This window comes from Eleutherodactylus coqui, chromosome 7 (assembly GCF_035609145.1).
Source record: "Eleutherodactylus coqui strain aEleCoq1 chromosome 7, aEleCoq1.hap1, whole genome shotgun sequence".
NCBI classification, from domain to species: Eukaryota; Metazoa; Chordata; class Amphibia; order Anura; family Eleutherodactylidae; genus Eleutherodactylus; species Eleutherodactylus coqui.
Genome location: NC_089843.1, coordinates 155,793,824 through 155,811,058, shown reverse-complemented (window position 1 = coordinate 155,811,058; position 17,235 = coordinate 155,793,824). Strand labels below are relative to the sequence as shown.

At 41.5% G+C, this 17,235-nt stretch overlaps 1 protein-coding gene across 17 annotated transcripts in view; it reads right to left on the bottom strand.

Annotated features, from left to right (window-relative positions):
* Nucleotides 1-17,235, bottom strand: part of ANK2 (ankyrin 2) — a 491,615-nt gene that overhangs the window by 62,433 nt on the left and 411,947 nt on the right. For 7 of the 17 annotated variants that reach the window (XM_066573863.1, XM_066573861.1, XM_066573864.1 and 4 more), the window contains 4 exons: nt 14,245-14,347; nt 11,748-11,848; nt 8,976-9,011; nt 1,350-1,574 (listed from right to left, as the gene is read on the bottom strand). In XM_066573863.1, the coding sequence (XP_066429960.1) occupies nt 1,350-1,574; nt 8,976-9,011; nt 11,748-11,848; nt 14,245-14,347 (465 nt within the window). Of the gene's footprint in view, nt 1-1,349; nt 1,575-8,975; nt 9,012-11,747; nt 11,849-14,244; nt 14,348-15,891; nt 15,904-17,235 lie in introns of all 17 variants that reach the window. The other 10 variants (XM_066573866.1, XM_066573868.1, XM_066573869.1 and 7 more) reach the window with 4 other exon arrangements.

The following is a 17,235-nucleotide window of genomic DNA, read 5'->3' as shown; positions in this document are numbered from 1 at the left end:
GAATTTGGTCCCAGGAGGTCCCAGTTGAAGGATTCGGCTGACCAAGCTTTCTCCCTCATTTAGAGGGGGAGGAGCCGTAGGAAGGTGAAGTTTACTGAGTACATCCAAAGCAGCAGTGGGAGAAAGAACATAGGTAAGACGAATTTCAGCTTGTCTTAGAGGTGAAAAAGGGGATTTGGGAAAAAAGTAGTCTGTATACTGTCACATGCCAGATAGTTTTAGAAAGCAACTTTTCACTTGGACCTAAGTACTAATTTAAATCTGTGTTTTAAGTTTTTGAGATGTTATGGAATATGTTGGGGATTCAATAAATGTGAAAAAAAAGTTTCATACAATAGATGAAAATAGAAATTCCTTATAATTGGACGTATGTGTCGTTAATTGTATAGGCCTTTGTATTAACTTAAATTCTTGTAAAATACAGATATAGATATAACCTGCACATTTCATTAGTTCCTCTCAGAGACGTACTTGAAGTTCCTGGGCCCCAATGCAAAATTTGTAACATGGCCCCCCACCTACCATGCGCCATGTATAATAATGGTGGGTTCTTATGTGGTAGAGAAGCCCCCTCAGGCACCAGGGTGTGGCCATGACTGCAACCTCTGCACCCCAATATAGCTACAGTCTTAAATACTCTTAAACGTAATTAAATCTGATAAAGAAAAAAAACCACATAATGCTATAAGTAAATATGTTAAGCAGTTGTTCCTGGGCCATGGTGCCTGAGGGGGTATATATACATATCATGCACATGTCAAAGCCTGTACGGTGGCACATGGAGCTCATACTGTTGCGTACTATTCCATGTGCTGCTGAATGATCCTTTCGTGTGGCATCCTATTACAGAAGTACTCTCAGCTCGGAGAAATGCTTCTAAAGCAAAATGGCTCAGTAATATCGGAAAATATTTATCTTTTTTCAGATTCCTTAATAATAGAAAAATCCTCAATATAAAACAGATATAAATGGCCTTATAGTACAGACCCATGGATTTCTATGAGGATCATATTACTGCTCTATAGGTGCCTGAATATGGCCGTTTGCATGAGGCCATGAAACTCTGTTTACACCTTTAAAAACGGTTCTAAATTGTATACGTATCTAATAACCTTAATTATACGTTTTTTCCTGTTTTACCCAAACTTCGGTGCATGTAATGATAAAGCGCATCTTATAGTCCATTAAATTTGGGCATTTAAAGCAGCGTCATATCGAATAATAGTTATCTAAAAAAGATGAAAATGATGTATGTGTGGCATTAGCGGGTACTGCCCTGCTTCACATTTAGTCCCATAGACAGCTAGAGAACGATCATAGATGCAGGTGTATTAAATGTTATAACTTACCCAAGGAACTGAGCTCCAGAAGGCCCAACTTCAATAAGCCGACTGGAAAGACCTTCTCCTTCCACCATGGGAGGCATAGTAGCCAAACGATGACGTTTCACCAAGCGGCAGGTCACTCTTGTAGGGGCTGTGCATTTCCGAGGTGGAATTATGATTCTCAGTCCATTATGCCTACAACCTCTCATGGCACCTCCACGGGCATCCACCATGAAACTAACTAGGAAACTAAAGGGGAAAAACAAAGAAACATGCAAAATTAAGCAATAATTCAGGATACAAGGCCAAATTTATGTTTAGACTGTCTTAAACAGTTCAGATACATAAGCAAATGCAAAATATGTAACTCTCCAAGGTAAGGGCTATACATCTGTGCATCTGATAGCCTTGGTAAGTACTTGTTCAACATGATAAATTACTCGTGTCACATCTGAACATCATCTGTATTGTATGTAGAATACTTGAAAGGGAATCTGTCACTTCAGACCTTCTCCCAAAACTAAATGAAGTAACGAATTAATAGAAGGACGGACACAAACGTTCAAATCTGTAATTTGTATACAGTGCTTACACTCCCTCCAGTTTCTCTGCTGTGCACTAGTCCTCTACGCTTCGGCATGCAGCGAATAGCCTTTTTGTGCGGGGTACAGGAAGGGAATTTTAGGGTATGTAAGGGTGGTTTCACAGCTGAGCCCAGGGTTCCGCTTTCCTGCTCCATTCGGGGATCGGGAAAGGGTAATCCTGTGCCCGAAAGGCTCCATGTCAGAACAGAACCCAACAGGGCCAAACGGATCCCACTAACTACAATGGCATCCGTTCAGTTTACAGCATTTGGATGGAAAAAAAGGACTGCATGCAATGCTTTTCCTTCTGGCATTTTGAGCCGGATCTGTGACGGAACCTCTGACCGGAGATTCCAACGCAGATGTACTACAATTTTGGATTCAGGGTTTCCTAGGGGTCTCTCTCCTTCTGCCATTATACAATGGTGCCATCCGCTGGCTAAAGCCAGTACTGTGGTATGGGACATACTGGAGAGGTCCCCCGAAAACCAAGCGGCCAGTAATATACAGTAAGAATACCCTGCCGGACGTCTTCCAACAGCGAAGCTGTACAGCCTTCAATCAGAATGTCTTCAAACGTCAGACAATGGATTGGAAAGGGTTAATAAACAAATTTCAGATATGGACTCAGTGTTTTTTTAGAGTATTCACTCATTGCTCTAGGTTACGGAGGTGGTCGGAGGTGACAGAGCCTCTTTAAAAACAAGTCAAGAGGAAAAGCTTTTCAATTATTTGGAGCCTTATTTGTAGCAACAGTTTTAATATGTTAATAAAATCTGTAACGATTGTTGAAGAAAATACAAACTGTAGAACCAAACAGTCACATCCACACATGTGCAAGGCAAAATAGATTCCACATGCTTCACATCAGAGGATGAGAATAAAAAAGTCAATACATAGTTAGAAAAAGCAGAATGCAACTTCATATGGTTCTATGCTGGGAAAGGAACAGCATGCACCCATAACCCATGGGAATGGTGCAAGCATCTTAAACATGCAGACCGATACCACAATAAACCCCAGGAACTTTAATTACATGTCTGTTTAATCTGGTCTCATAAAACTATAAATCTTAGTAGAAATGTGACACTACTCATTGACTACAGTTCATATGATGGTGTTACTACTAAGGAGTATTTTAGCTCCACTCAGATCTACTTATCGCTCCAGCTAGTAAAGAGATCTAACTGTAAACTGCTGGTAACACCTTTAACCCTTTTCAATCCACTGTCTGACCTCTAAAGACATTATGATTTAACCCTTTGCAATCCAATTTTGGATTCAGGGTTTCCTAGGCGGCTTTCTCTTTCTGCTATTTTACAATGGCGCTATCTGCTGGCTAAAGCCAGTACTGTGGTATGGGACATGCTGGGGAGGCCCCATGACAACAGAGTGGCCAGTAATATACACTAAGAATACCCTGCCGGACGTCTTCCGACATCAGAGCTGTACAGCCTTCGATCAGAATGTCTTTAGACGTCAGACAGTGGATTGGAAAGGGTTAAGGCTGTACACCTCCGATGTTGGAAGATATCCATCGGGGTTCTCTTACTGTATATTGCCAGCCTCTCTGCTGTCAGAGCCTATCCAATGTGTCACCTCATGCAGTACTGGGTTTAGCCAGCATATAGTGCCATTGTATAACGGCAGAAAAAGAATAAGCCCCTAGGGAAACGAGGATACAAATTGGATTGAAGAGGGTTAAAATGACAACCTGACAAATAAATCTAGAAATATAAAGCAATAACTAAAGAACGATTTAACTGCTGTGACATGGGCTAAATATTTCCATAGATCTGCAGGCCACACATGCTGCAGCACTATATAAAGGCTTAGTGGAAATAGCTAATGGTCTACAGTATATACAGGCATAGCTATGCTGGAAAATAATATTTCCTCATTATATACCCTATAGACTCAACAAACTTTATAGAGATTAGAATGTGAGCGATTATTAGTACCGCTGAATTATCAAATATCATCAGATGAACAGAGGAATTTCAGTTAATGAGTTAGATTTAGCTGAACAGAGTCATCGAAAAGAAGTTAAGTATTTCAGCTTCAAAATATGGCCGCCTGCACACGGGCGGGTCGATCCCTGCATGTGGGATTCCTGCAGCGGAGTTCGACCTGGTGCCCGGCCGGTGATCTCAGCTTACCACTCCACCAACTTCCTCCTCTGCTGTGAATGTGCCGCCGGTGAGTCGATGCACATGCGCAGTGCAGAGGACGTCGGGCTGTCGCTATGGCAATGGTCGCGGGAGCCACGTCATTCTGCGATGATGATTGCAGAATGACCGTGGGACGTCTGGCTTCCATTGAACTCGAGGGAAGCTATCCATCCCGCGGCCATTCTGCAATCATCATCACAAAATGACGTGGCTTCAACGACAATCAGAATCGATTTCTGCACACATTTGCCATAGTGTGCAATGGGCTGGATTTGCTGCAGAATCTGGAGGCGGAATCCCGCTCCACATTTCGCAATGCAAATCCGCCCATGTGCAGGCGGCCTTAGCCAAAAGAAAATGTATACTCAAATACAGATCTAACAAGCAGAGTAAAAAACCGGTAGAGCTTATTCACAGGCATGGTTCGTGACTGAGTGTCCAACAGAATTCAGATAGGCATGGCATGGACTGCCAATAGTCAATGAGGCTACTCACAGATGTGGTTTTTTTAACAATAACTAATGGTTCACAGAATGTGCTATTTTGGTCAGATTTCTCTGACCACAATACACACAGATGACTGGCTTTTACATCCGATTCTTGTGAGGGCAAGCTCGTGTGAATAAATCCTTAATACGACACCAAAAAGTTTAGTAATTCAAATAGTACAACATCGGTTTCATTCTCTAAAATGAAAAAAGTTTTGGTGCAGTGTGGTGCTGCAGAGGTATTGTTTAGAGATGAGCGAGCACGCTCGGTTAAGGCAGTTACTCGAGCAAGCATCGGTCTTTTCAAGTAACTGCATACTCGTCCGAGAAAATTCGGAGGGGGGCGGCGGGGGTGACCGGGAATTGCGGGGGGAGAGAGATCTCTGTTACTCCCCCCCCCCCACCTCTGAATTTTCTTGGACGAGTATGCAGTTCGAGTAACTGCCTTAACTGATCGTACTCGCTCATCTCTAGTATTGTTCCATCCTCCTTATGTGCAGGTCTGAAGGAGATAACACACAGGCCTGTCACTTCCTAGCACCCACGTAGAGATGATGAAACTGTCACATTCCGTACCAGTGGACTGATTAAGTATTTACCTCTCTGCTCATCTTGTCTGGTATTGTTTTAAGTACACATTAGTCTGTGCTTTTTCATGTGTGAACATTTGTATTTATGCCCCATCCATATCTGCTTCATTATGCCTGAGGAAGGATCCTGATCGGTCTGAAAGCTCGCTGTAACGTCATGTATTTTTGCTAGCCATTAAAAGATTATTATTTGATTTTTCTTGCTGAGAACAATCACATTCTCTAAAATCTTACAGGAAAATTAGATAGTCAATGGCCTTAATATAAATTCTTTGGAATGTAAAGCAGCTTTACTGTACATCACATAAATACATTTAGACACAACGATTATCGCTCAAAATTTGCTTTTAAGCTATAATCATTGCGTGTAAATGTGGCCATCTTTTAGGTTTTTGCCGAACCACAGTTTTCAGTTCGGCTTGAAATCCATCATTCAGCAGAACAACTGATAAGACGGACTGCACACTGTGCTCTGCCGGGGAGCGCTGATAACAGCTGATTACATTGTATCAGCTGTCAGCCCCGCTGGTAGAACAAAAGGAATTTATTCAGAGAGCAGTGGGCGGTCCTGTGAATAAATTTTGCTCCCAGGGGCTCAAACACTACTAATTGGTACTAATAGGCATTAATACCAATTAGTAGATTATGAAAAATGATTGCTCAAAAGCCATCTTTTAAGTGATCATCTTTGTGTCTACATGCGACTCTATAAGGCAATGGCTTCATTGTCAATGTTTAGAGTGAGAAATAGATTGCCTGAAGGATCACCACCAAAATGTTACTGACCTAGCCATGCAAAACCGGTGGTGGGAAAAGTTCCATTTCTAGTGAAAAAACTCTTACATTAAGTTGTTGCAAATATGTTGCACCTACAAATATACACTTTTTTTCAGTCCACATAACAAAAAAACATTCCATGTGCACTTGTACAAATAAAAGAAAAACACATTAGAAAGGTGACCAGAAAACTGTGCCATATGCATAAATGGATACCATTACACATAGTCCGTGCCTGGTGGTACCATGCTATGCATATTTACATGAAGAGAGTGTAATATGCCAAATGAAGATGAATGTTAAAAGGTTTCCACTGAATAACACCAGTTGTGAGCTTTGTTATTCAGGACAATCAGTCTGCTTCAGTGTTTACCACCAAAAAGTCTGAACACATGAATTCACTAATCCCCTATGAGATTCATCCAAGCTGGTCCTTCTTGAATGGTAAAGCTGAGCCTGGTCTTAGCCTTCTCATTAAACATGACCTAGGATTCAGATTATAGGGTTTCTCGCACTTCTAGCTGTTTTGCTGCAGGAAGCAAATGGCTCTATATAATGTGCAGTTACCTGTGTGGTACGGGGACTTAGAAAAAGTAATATTGTACCAACTGCTATTGCTTTCGGTTATCAGCTACAAAGATGAAGTACATTAGAGACTTTTCTGCTATTTCTAAATGTTTCTATGCACAGAGGATGTAGCCACTGCATACTAATGTTTACCTTATTAACTTCTCTGCCACTTATTTAAAATGTAGTTAACTAAAATGTTTTCTTCCAAAAATACTCTATACGCATACTGCTGTTAGCTGTGTGTACAGGCCCTTTTACATGCAACGATTATCGCTTAAACAACCGCACGACTGAATGAACTGCTGACATATTTGAATGTCGCACCTAATTTAAAATTGCTCACAACTAATAATCTGCATTTTCCCTCATTAGCTAAAGTAAACTCAGTAGCAGCTGGGCTCTTGAGATTATCTGGCCAGCAGAGTACATTGCCTTTCTCCTTTGCATACACAATGAGTACATGAGTAAAAACTATGCTCATTGTGTATGCAAAGCAAACAAAAACAAACATTCTTAACTCTCTGAAAAGACTGAATGAACTGCATTCAAATGGAATGAATTCTGAGCAGCTTCACAATGGATTTTAAGATGGCTAAAAACCAGTGCTGAACGACAATTGGACGAATAGTGCACGGCTAACCGAGTCTACATGTAACGATTATCGCTCACTTTCGGCCATTGGAACAAATTTAGAGTGATAATCGTTGCATGTAAAAGGGCCTTAAACTATATCCTAACTGACACTATTGTAATTTGATACAGAGAAAACCCTAAATTACATTCCTCCCTGTTCTTTGTTTAAAGTGAAAGTAGATTTTAACTAATAGTCATGAAGCTGTGAATAAGCAGCCTACTTGGTATAAAGCTGTATGAATTTCTTAGTGTGGTCACTCTAGGCTTTGGAACTGAATTCCCTCTGTGCCTGTGTATACAAAAATAAAGTAACCCACTTCCTGAAGAGAGATCCTAGTGTGTCCTGTCTAATCTCGTACTACACCTGGGTTGGTAACACAGGCTGAGCCCCATTCACTTCAATAGGACTCAGCCTGCATTACCAATCTGAGCCATAGCGCAATGTGCGGAGCTGTCTGCAGCAGAACAGCAGCTAGAAGTGGGACAAAGCCTTTACATACACATTTTAAAGCATGAGTGTTAAATTCACCTATTGTGATTGAGCTTCCCATCAGCAGGCTGTATCATTAGAAGTTGCCACTAAATACCAAATATTTTTGTTTCCTCTTTCTTTACTCTCTCTTGGATTCTTGCGGTGGGTAGGATGGGAGTTGGGTTGTTGAGAACTATAATTGTGGCATTCTAAAATAAGTACACTGTACTTATGGCTTTGATGTGAATTCCGCAATAAACTTACTAATACAAAAAAGATATTTGGGATATCTATCTATCTTATATATATATATATATATATGTATATATATATTGTGAGACGGTGACCGGCAAGGTGCTGGAGGGCAGGTATATTTCGCCTAGGATGCTCTCCTATGCTGCTTTGGGGAGCGCTTGGGCAGATACGTGCCACCGAGCAGCCTGGGCTCGGTGGAGGAAGCCGGCAGTATAGTGTTAGTAGCATTAAGTTACTAACACGTTGTAGTAAGTAAGTGGCTCCAAGCCGCATAATCCGGGCCGGCTTTTCCTGGAGTGACCAAAGTGAAGGGTGGGATGGTCACTCCCACGTACCAGGTGGGGCTGGTACCAGGCCTTATAAAGCCTGGGCCTACAGGGCCAGGAGGGAGAGCTGAGACCTCTGCAGGTCTGAGAGTCCTGGCTGGCTGTGTGCAGGAGCCATTGGTGTTACCAGTGTGTAGACAGGGACGCTACATGTATAGTAAGTGCTCAGACGAGCAGGATTTACTTTATGTTTGCCTGATGTAAAGGCCTGTATTTTGCTTTGTTTGCTTGGAAATAAACCCAGGCAAAGCCTGGACTAAAGACTTTATCCTATGTGTCACTGTCTCTGACTGCTTATGCCCAGGTTGCTACCGATCCTAAACGCTAATCCCTCACAATATATATACATATATATATATAAAATCATATATATATATATCATGCTCACCACACCACAATGTCAACCTATACCCTACTTCTATGGACTACACAGTGCTCCACACCACCTGTAATATTAGAAGACAGGGGAAGCTGATAGTACCACCATCCTGAGCAGCTACAATGGATGAGATGTTCCTTTCTGTGACTAACAGGACAATTACTCTATGTAGACCACTAAATGTATAGAATGTAATATTGCCTATAATAAGTATTTTGTACCGTCTGCTCTAAGGCATATTTTAAGAAGAAGCTTTTTTTCTATTTGCGAGTATTTTCAGAAGTATTCGCACAATGTAGGTTTTTGTGCCAATCATTAGATGTGAAAACACTAAAGCATCCTGATGTGAGTTACTGGCATACAATGTGGATATAATGCAATCACATATTGAACACAAAGGATCACCTGCTGTGGTCTCGATCAAGACAAGGAGACATGCGGCTGCAACAGAACAGATTAGTTATGAGAAATAAAGGAGAGATAGAGAAAAGAGACAGAAGTAATTCATGGGGCAGAGCTTTACAGAGCAGCAGCATATCAATTAACACATCACTTACAAAGAGCTATCCTGCAGCATTGTGGCCTTCTTTTGTGAAATCCTATATACCAAAAGATCGGCCATTTTGTTTTGTCGTCAACAGTATAGACTCAAGTTCATTTCACTCTGTGTATATAACTCACTAATTCAATAATTAATTAGACAACAGTAATTGCCAGTGTCGAAGCAAAACAATGATAAACATATAAAGACTGTGTAAAATAGCTTGCCAAATCACAGCAATAATGAAAGATGTAACAAGGTACTAAAACTAAACCAGCTTCAATAAGTAAAGTGTTTTTCAAATATAGTACTTGAACCAAACGGTATATTTACGTGGTTCCTGTTCAATTCTACAGCTACCTATGTCTGAATGTGGGAAGCCACTTCATTTTAGCCATATAGAGATACTAAGTGAAAATGTACATCCTCTTTTCAATACCGCCTGATAACTAGAAGTATTTTAAAAGCATTTAAATATGTGAAAAAAAACATTTAATTCATGGATAACAGTCCACCACACAGTAAAGTTGAAGATAATCATTTGTGACATATTGATCAGACAAGTAGCATACTAACTGCATTACAGGAGCAACACATCATGAAAAGTACTCGTCTTATAACATGTGCAATGCATACATGCACGCATACAAATATACTGCAGCGCATCCAGCATCCACAGAGCAGTCTTCAACAAGCAGAGCTATCCAACTGTATTACTCCGTATCATACCGGGATTTGTTACTGCAAACCAACCCACAGGATGATTTACTTGGTCTATTTCACCATTCTACACAGTGCATGCATATTCTGCAGTGCTCTTCACAGTCTAGGTTCACCTATTATATGTTTTTGGACCCCAGGATTTGAAACCAGGACCCCAGCACTGCGAGACAACAGCGTTAACCACAGAGCAACCATGCTGTCTGTCATAGATTATTACTTTCTGAATCCATACTAACATAGTATGCTAGACTGAAAAAAGACAAATGTCCAACCCAATGAAACTCCCATTATGGGGGGAAAATTCCTTCCTGACTCCATAATGCAGTCAGAATAAGCCCTGGATCAACTTTTGAAAAGTTCCTACCTGACTCCAAGTACGGCAGTCGGAAGATACCCAGATCAACAACCGATTAGGTTATTTAATGTCTATATCCTGTAATGTCATATTGCTCTAAAAAGATGTCTAGTCCCCTCTTAAACTTCTCTATGGATTTTGCCATCACCACATCCTCAAGCAGGGAGTTCCACAGTCTCACTGCTCTTACAGTAAAGAACCCCCTCCTGTGTTGGTGATGAAATCTTCTTTCCTCTAAACGTAAAGGATGCCCTCTTGTGACCATCACACTACAGGGTATTAGCAGATCATGGGAGAGATCCTTGTATTGTACCCGATTTATTTTTACTTAGTTATTTGATCCCCCCTTAACTGTATTTCTTCTAGGGTGAATAATCCAAATTTTGATAGCCTATCTGGGTATTCCAGTCCTTCCATTCTGTTTATTAATTTAGTTGCCCTCCTTTGAATCCCCTCAAGCACTGCAATGTCTTTCTTGAGTACTGGTGTCCAGAACTGTACACTAGAAAGGATGAACGCACAGAAAATCTACAGAAAGGGTACATTTTACCCAAAACATTTGGGTCATATCAATCCACTATTTTGCTACACAACTGTGGTTTGTAAAACACATTTTTATACATGGTTTCTGGCTTCATTTTCAATTCCCAGTCATTGTTACAAGGCTTGTATAAAGAGTCTAACACTGACTTGCAGGAATGCAGCCTTCCAATAGGTGGTGCTGCAGAGGTATTGTTCCATCTCCCTTATTAACACATTTTGAATGTTACATTCTAGTCTATTTGATTAAACATAATTGCCTGTAAAATGTAAATTCTGCCATGAGTAACTGATGATTCATTCTCCGCTCACCGTCTAATAATAACAGGCATTCAGTGGGATCCTACAGTCTAGCAAAACACAAGAAAATCAGCCTTAACAACTCTCACCTAGGCTGCCTGTCCACGGGCGGGTTTGAATTGCGTTTGAACGGCGATAATCTGGCCGTGGGGAACGCAGTGAAAGCTCTCCATAGCGTTGCAATGGAGAGCGCTCCCCCCCTGTCCACGAGCGGAGAATTATTGCGATTCTCCACTCGTGGCCGGCAAATCGCAGCACGCTGCGATTTTCCGCTATTCTCCGCTGTCAGCCTATCTGTCAGATAGGCTGACCAGCGGAGATCCGTCTGCCGGGCAGCCGCTCTTGCGGCGGAGATCCGCCGCAGGATACCGCATCGCCCATGGACAGGCAGCCTTACTGTATGCCATTCCAATTACTCTCTGAACAACATAAATACGATACACAAAGGCATAGTGCAAAGTCCCAGATGACAAACCGCTCCAAACTGTTTTATGGAAGCACATTAATGTAGAGTTAGGCTACCATAGCATAACTAAGCTGTAATTGTAAAAAGTCTGCTATTTTACAAATCCATCAATGCATGGCCGCTGCCAACTTCTCGTACGTGGTCGCTTCCCCATGTTTCGCTGAGGATTACAAGTGCTTCCTTTTTTCATGAAATTAGGAAATTAACTGCTCATAATTGTTTTCTGTACATCATATTTATTTCTTTACTCACCCAGAATGGATGGGGCTGGAGGAGAGCGCCACATTGTCCAAGTTGTCATTCCCCCAGCTGAGACGATATGAATTGTGTTCTGATTTTGTTAAATATGAGACCTAAAGAGTTAAACAGAAATAGATTGACTATGAAACAAGTAAAAAAGATAATAAATAAACAATGGCAGTGTACTATTGATCACCCAACACAGAAAAGATGGATTTACCACTCAAAAACTGTATATGAGAAGGCCAAATAAGTATTTAAGCTAATTAACAGCCACTCCGGCAAAAGAAGATTTTTCCATCCCTGCCCCCTCACCTGATTGCCTGTCATACTCTAGGGGTCTGCTCTGTATTTTGCAGCCACTTCCATGCAGTGCAGCCTCCTGTCTGATTCTTAGCAGATACCATCTTGAGGCTGAGATTTTATACTTTCACTTTCAAACCAATCCCATGATGTATCAGAGTGGCCCTTTAATTGTATCTGAATGGCTTTGATTAATTAAAGAGTCTAAAGGCCATTTACACAGTCGATGATCGCTAAAAAATCTCTCATTGATGATCGTTTTAGAGATAATCAGGGCGTGTAAATGTGCACTCATCGTACGCTTTTTGGGCACTGCTGGCTGATCGTTAAATTCAGTCCAACCTAAAAATCGTCATTCACTCTTATCAGCAGTTCTCCACGGGGAACAAAGGAAGTGAAAACAGATAAGAGCCCTCAGGCTATTAACTACATTCAGCTAAGGCTTCATTTGCCCATGTAATTGCTATTAAGTAGCTGAGTAGCTACTTAATAGTTTATGCAAAATGATCGCTCAAAGCTGTCACTCAAACTATCATTTGATCGATCTTTGAGCGATCATCTGCCCGTGTAATTGAGCCTTTATATGTCTTCAGTCTTTTGCATCCTGATTCCTGGCAGAGACTTCCATTGTCTCTATGTGTTATACCACTGTATTTAGTATTGTGATCCCCTAGTACGGCTCATGATATATGTACTTTTTAAGTCTGTTGATTTTCTATTGCTGGGTTTTACATATTGGTTACTGTATCTCTTTTTGGATGCTTGACAGCATCTTACTTCAGACATGTTTTGTACTACTGTAAGTCCAATGTTCCATTTAGATGGGACGCATTGTCTAAACAACTGTACAGGCGCTAACGCCACCGCTAGTTGTTACCGCTCATGCAGAGCGTTTGGACAAGCAGATCATTGCAGGCAATAATCGCACAAATTCCTTCTTTTGAACAAATTTTGTGTAATAATCCTCCTGTATAAGTGGTATTTAACTTATTTTTATAAAAATTACGTTTTGCCTAATTTTCATGTCAGAGCAACATTACAACCTTATTTTTACTGCAAAAGTACAAATATTAATAAGGCTGGCGGCACACAAACAGGATGAGGGAGCCCGCAGTGGAATCCAACCCTGTGCCCGGCGTGTACCTGTCATTTTCTGTATTGCGGATGGTCCGGACTGCTCGCCAGACCCCTAAAAAGACCCCTTTCACACACTATTTTTGCAGCATTGTAACCTTGCAAGTGATTTTCATAGACTTTTTACAAGCATTACTATTGATGTTTTGTGCTGTTTATTTGATGTTTCTGGCATGTATCATGTCCGAAAGAAAGGTCTGTTTGTTTAAAAAAAAAAAAAAAAAGGCATTTTTCCTTTTTGACTTCAGACATCACAAAAAGTTTAGAAATAGGGAATGAATCAGTTTAATAAAGTTGATAATAGTGCCCACTGCAGGAAAAAAGAGACAGCTGTCCGGATAAGCTCTATATGGGCATACAGCCGTGTTACAGTTCTGTTTTATACAGAGGGAAGGGACTTGTTATTTGTATAGTGCCAACATATTCCACAGCGCTTTTCAGGTAATTTATTTATTCCCCCCCCCCCCCACACACACACACAAACTGGGTAGTTATTGTATTGACCTCGGAAGGATGGAAGGCTGAGTCAAACTTGAGCCGGCTACCTGAACAAGGCGAGGATTGAACTCGCAACCTTCAGGTTGTGAGCGAGAGCTGCTGCCTTAATACTCTGCGCTACACAACGCTGTACAGGGGTAGTAATAAAAGTGCATGGGGTCGTATATATGGAGTTTTCCTCTTCTACAAGTATTGCTTCTAGTGGAGAATTACTACATACATATGGCACATGGAGTCCTTGTACTGTAGTTCCATTGTATGGAGCAGTACAGGGCTATTAGTATATGTGCTTCCTTTCAACCTCTGTCACATGCTGGAGATCTGAAAGATTTATTCACAAGTTGTATGATGGACAGCGATTACATTTTAACAGGAAGGATTCCAGCCCAAAGGTTTCTCCATTATTATAGCAAGGATCCCTATTACTAATAAGAGGACTTGGATGGGTCGGTAAGAGCAAAAACGCTGTCTTTAGGTTGGGGGTTCTTTATTTGGAACATGATTCACAACATATAAATATACATAACTGTTCTTTATAGTACAGAATAAAGAGATGAAAAACCAAATCACCCACCTGGTCATGGGGTATGATGACCGAGTCGTCTATGATGGCACTTCCTCTTGCATACGAGTGATAACTCATCGTGTGGGACCTGTCTGAACTGAAGGATCGCAGGCTGGTCGGTTGACACATACAAATCACCAGAAATGTGAGGGTGAAATGGAAAAGGTGAATGGAAAAATTAGCTATTAGAGCTTGGTGCAGCTTCCAGGGGAAAAGTGAGTTTTTGCAAGACCACATTGTAAATACAAAAATTCTCATTCTTCAATAAGATGTAAAATATTCCAGTGCTGGCTGATACATCTGGGGCTTGAGTCGCACCAGTGATTCTATTCACATTGTTTTGAAAATAATTTTATCATTGGATGTCAAAAATGGAATCCTTTCACAGATTCCATTAGATTTACAGATCTCATTTGTTATACGGATGCATCAATTTAGTCAAAATGCAGTGTATGCAGAACTCCTAAAACATATCATGTTGGTTCTTTGTACCCCCCCCCCCCAAAAAAAAACTAATATCATATAAAAATGCCCCATGTAGTATGATCTCAGCCTTAATACAAGGTTTCAGATTTGCTTTGTGGTCTTTTTGACTGGCTGCTGTATTTGAGTTGAAACTAGAGATGAGCGAGCACTTCTTGAGTAACTGCATTCTCGTCCGAGCAGGCTCGGGGAGGCGGCGGAGAGTAGCGGTTGGGAGCGGGGTGGAGTGTGAGAGAGATCTCTCTCTCTCTCCCCACTGCTCACCCTCGCCGCCCCCCCGAGCCTGCAGCTACTTGAGAAGAGCGATGCTCAATCGAGTGACTGCATTATCTGAGCGTGCGCGCTCATCTCTAGTTGAAACACTACCTGTAAATCCCATTTTAGTCATCAATGTACTGGATGGCGAAAAAAAAAAGAAAGAAATTATATTTCTGGAACAAAAAACTTGGTGCCTGAAATGGAAGCTACAGGAACTGCATATCCCCTGGAAGATACTGCGCTGGTGGATACACTAGGCGCTGTATGACGCGGACACAAAATGAAAGCAATGCACATTCAGCTTGACAGATAAGCAGGACATCTGATTTGATAACAGGAAGCACGCACATAGATAGACAATAATATATAGCAGTGGCCCTAAAGAAAAAGTTATATGGGAATCCTATCTAAGGTTCAGACCCTGTAGGGCAGCTCAGAATCCCTGGACCTACAGACACTCCATGTGTCACTGTATGGTACCGCCATGGAGAACACCTCCATAATACCGCCTGTGATGAAGCATGCCACAATCTCTAATGGATTTCAATTAAACCTGGGGGTAAATATAGTAACAAATGCTAATGCAATAAAGAATAAATATAGCCTCAAAAGTTAATGTATGGGCATATGGCCGCCAAAGGGCAGTGGATTAAAGATCCATACTACACAGGTTTGTAATATAGTCCTAACAAGTATAAAACTTTACAGTAAACTTACACTGTCTAAAAACTTACTTTATAGCCGTAACAGCATGACAAAGCTGAAGCCAGGAGATATACTCAGCCCATTGAGTTTTAGTTACTATATAGCATACAAGCAGCAATGTGATGGGAAAGTAAGGCAATGATGGATGAGTATCTGTGGTGGAGGGTTGGCACATCAAAACATTGTGATACCATGCAAAGCCATACCTACCTAGGCATGGTGCTGTTGGTAGCATCCACACAAATGAAAGGGAAAAAAATAAATGAAGGGGAAATTGTTATGAAGTAGTGGCCAGTTTTTGTATTAGTTAGAAAGAAAAAGTGAACACAGTAAGTTCAGGAGAAATCATATTTGTAGTTAGTCATGTTTCATTATGCATGGGAGTGATTAGAGATGAGCGAGCACGCTCGGTTAACAAATTACTCGAGCAAGCATCGGTCTTTTCGAGTAACTGCATACTCGTCTGAGAAAATTGGGGGGAGTGGAGGGCGGCGGGGGTGAGCGGAGGGGAGAGAGAGATCTCTCTATCCCCCCCACAGCCCCCCGAATTTTCTCGGACGAGTATGTAGTTACTCGAAAAGACCTCGCTCATCTCTAGGAGTGAGGTTTGCCTGATGTTAGTAATAATGACAGCTACTATGTGTATGTTTGGCATCTCCCGCTATATCTTCTTGTATGGGCGCAATTACAATATGTTCAGAAAATTACATGTACAGAAATAATGGGGTTTCCTTTACCACAAACAAGACTAATTAGTGATTTCCATTTATTAACAGGTAAGGGAGAGAGACCATCTGGGAACTTCAATTACTGGCTTATCTGAGATCTATGTAATGATTTCCAACTAGCAACTGTGCTGCATGCAATAAAGACAAAGAGTAAAGGTGCTTTTGGATGGAACGATTAGGCTGGGTTCTCACAGGGCGGATTCTCGGCGGAAATCTCGCGGTTTGGCCGCAGCGAAAAACTGCAAGATTTCCGCCAGGAGAACCGCTGCTGCAAAACCCGCGGCGGCTTTGAAGTGGCCCAGCTGCTCGCTCTTCCGCTGTGGCCGGTGCTTCCATAGAGGAGAGCGCGGCTGCAGCGAAAAAAAAAATGAACATGCTGCGGTCAGCAAATCCGCGCCGCAGCAGCGGCTTCTGCCGGTTTAGCTGCAGCGGATTTGCCGTCCCGTGTGGACGAGATTTCTGAGAAATCTCGTCCACATGGCTGGCTAATCCCGGGATTAGCGGCCGCATACGGATTTCCCACGGCGAAAGTCTGCACAGAATTTCCACGGAAAATCCGCCCCGTGTGAACACAGCCTTAGCGTTCAAAAAAACTCTTCAAACGAGCAAAAGTGAATGATAATTGTTCTGTCTAAACGTGAACCAACGACCAAATCACGAACGATGATTGTTCACTTTTTGCTTGTTATTCATTTTCTGCAGGCATAAAAATCATTGTTGGCTCCTTTACTTCTCGAGTGATATTTAAATAGCGGTCAGTCCCTCGCATTCACTTATACAGAGAATGTGAAAGACTGAATGAGTCTGAACAACTTGTTTGAACGAG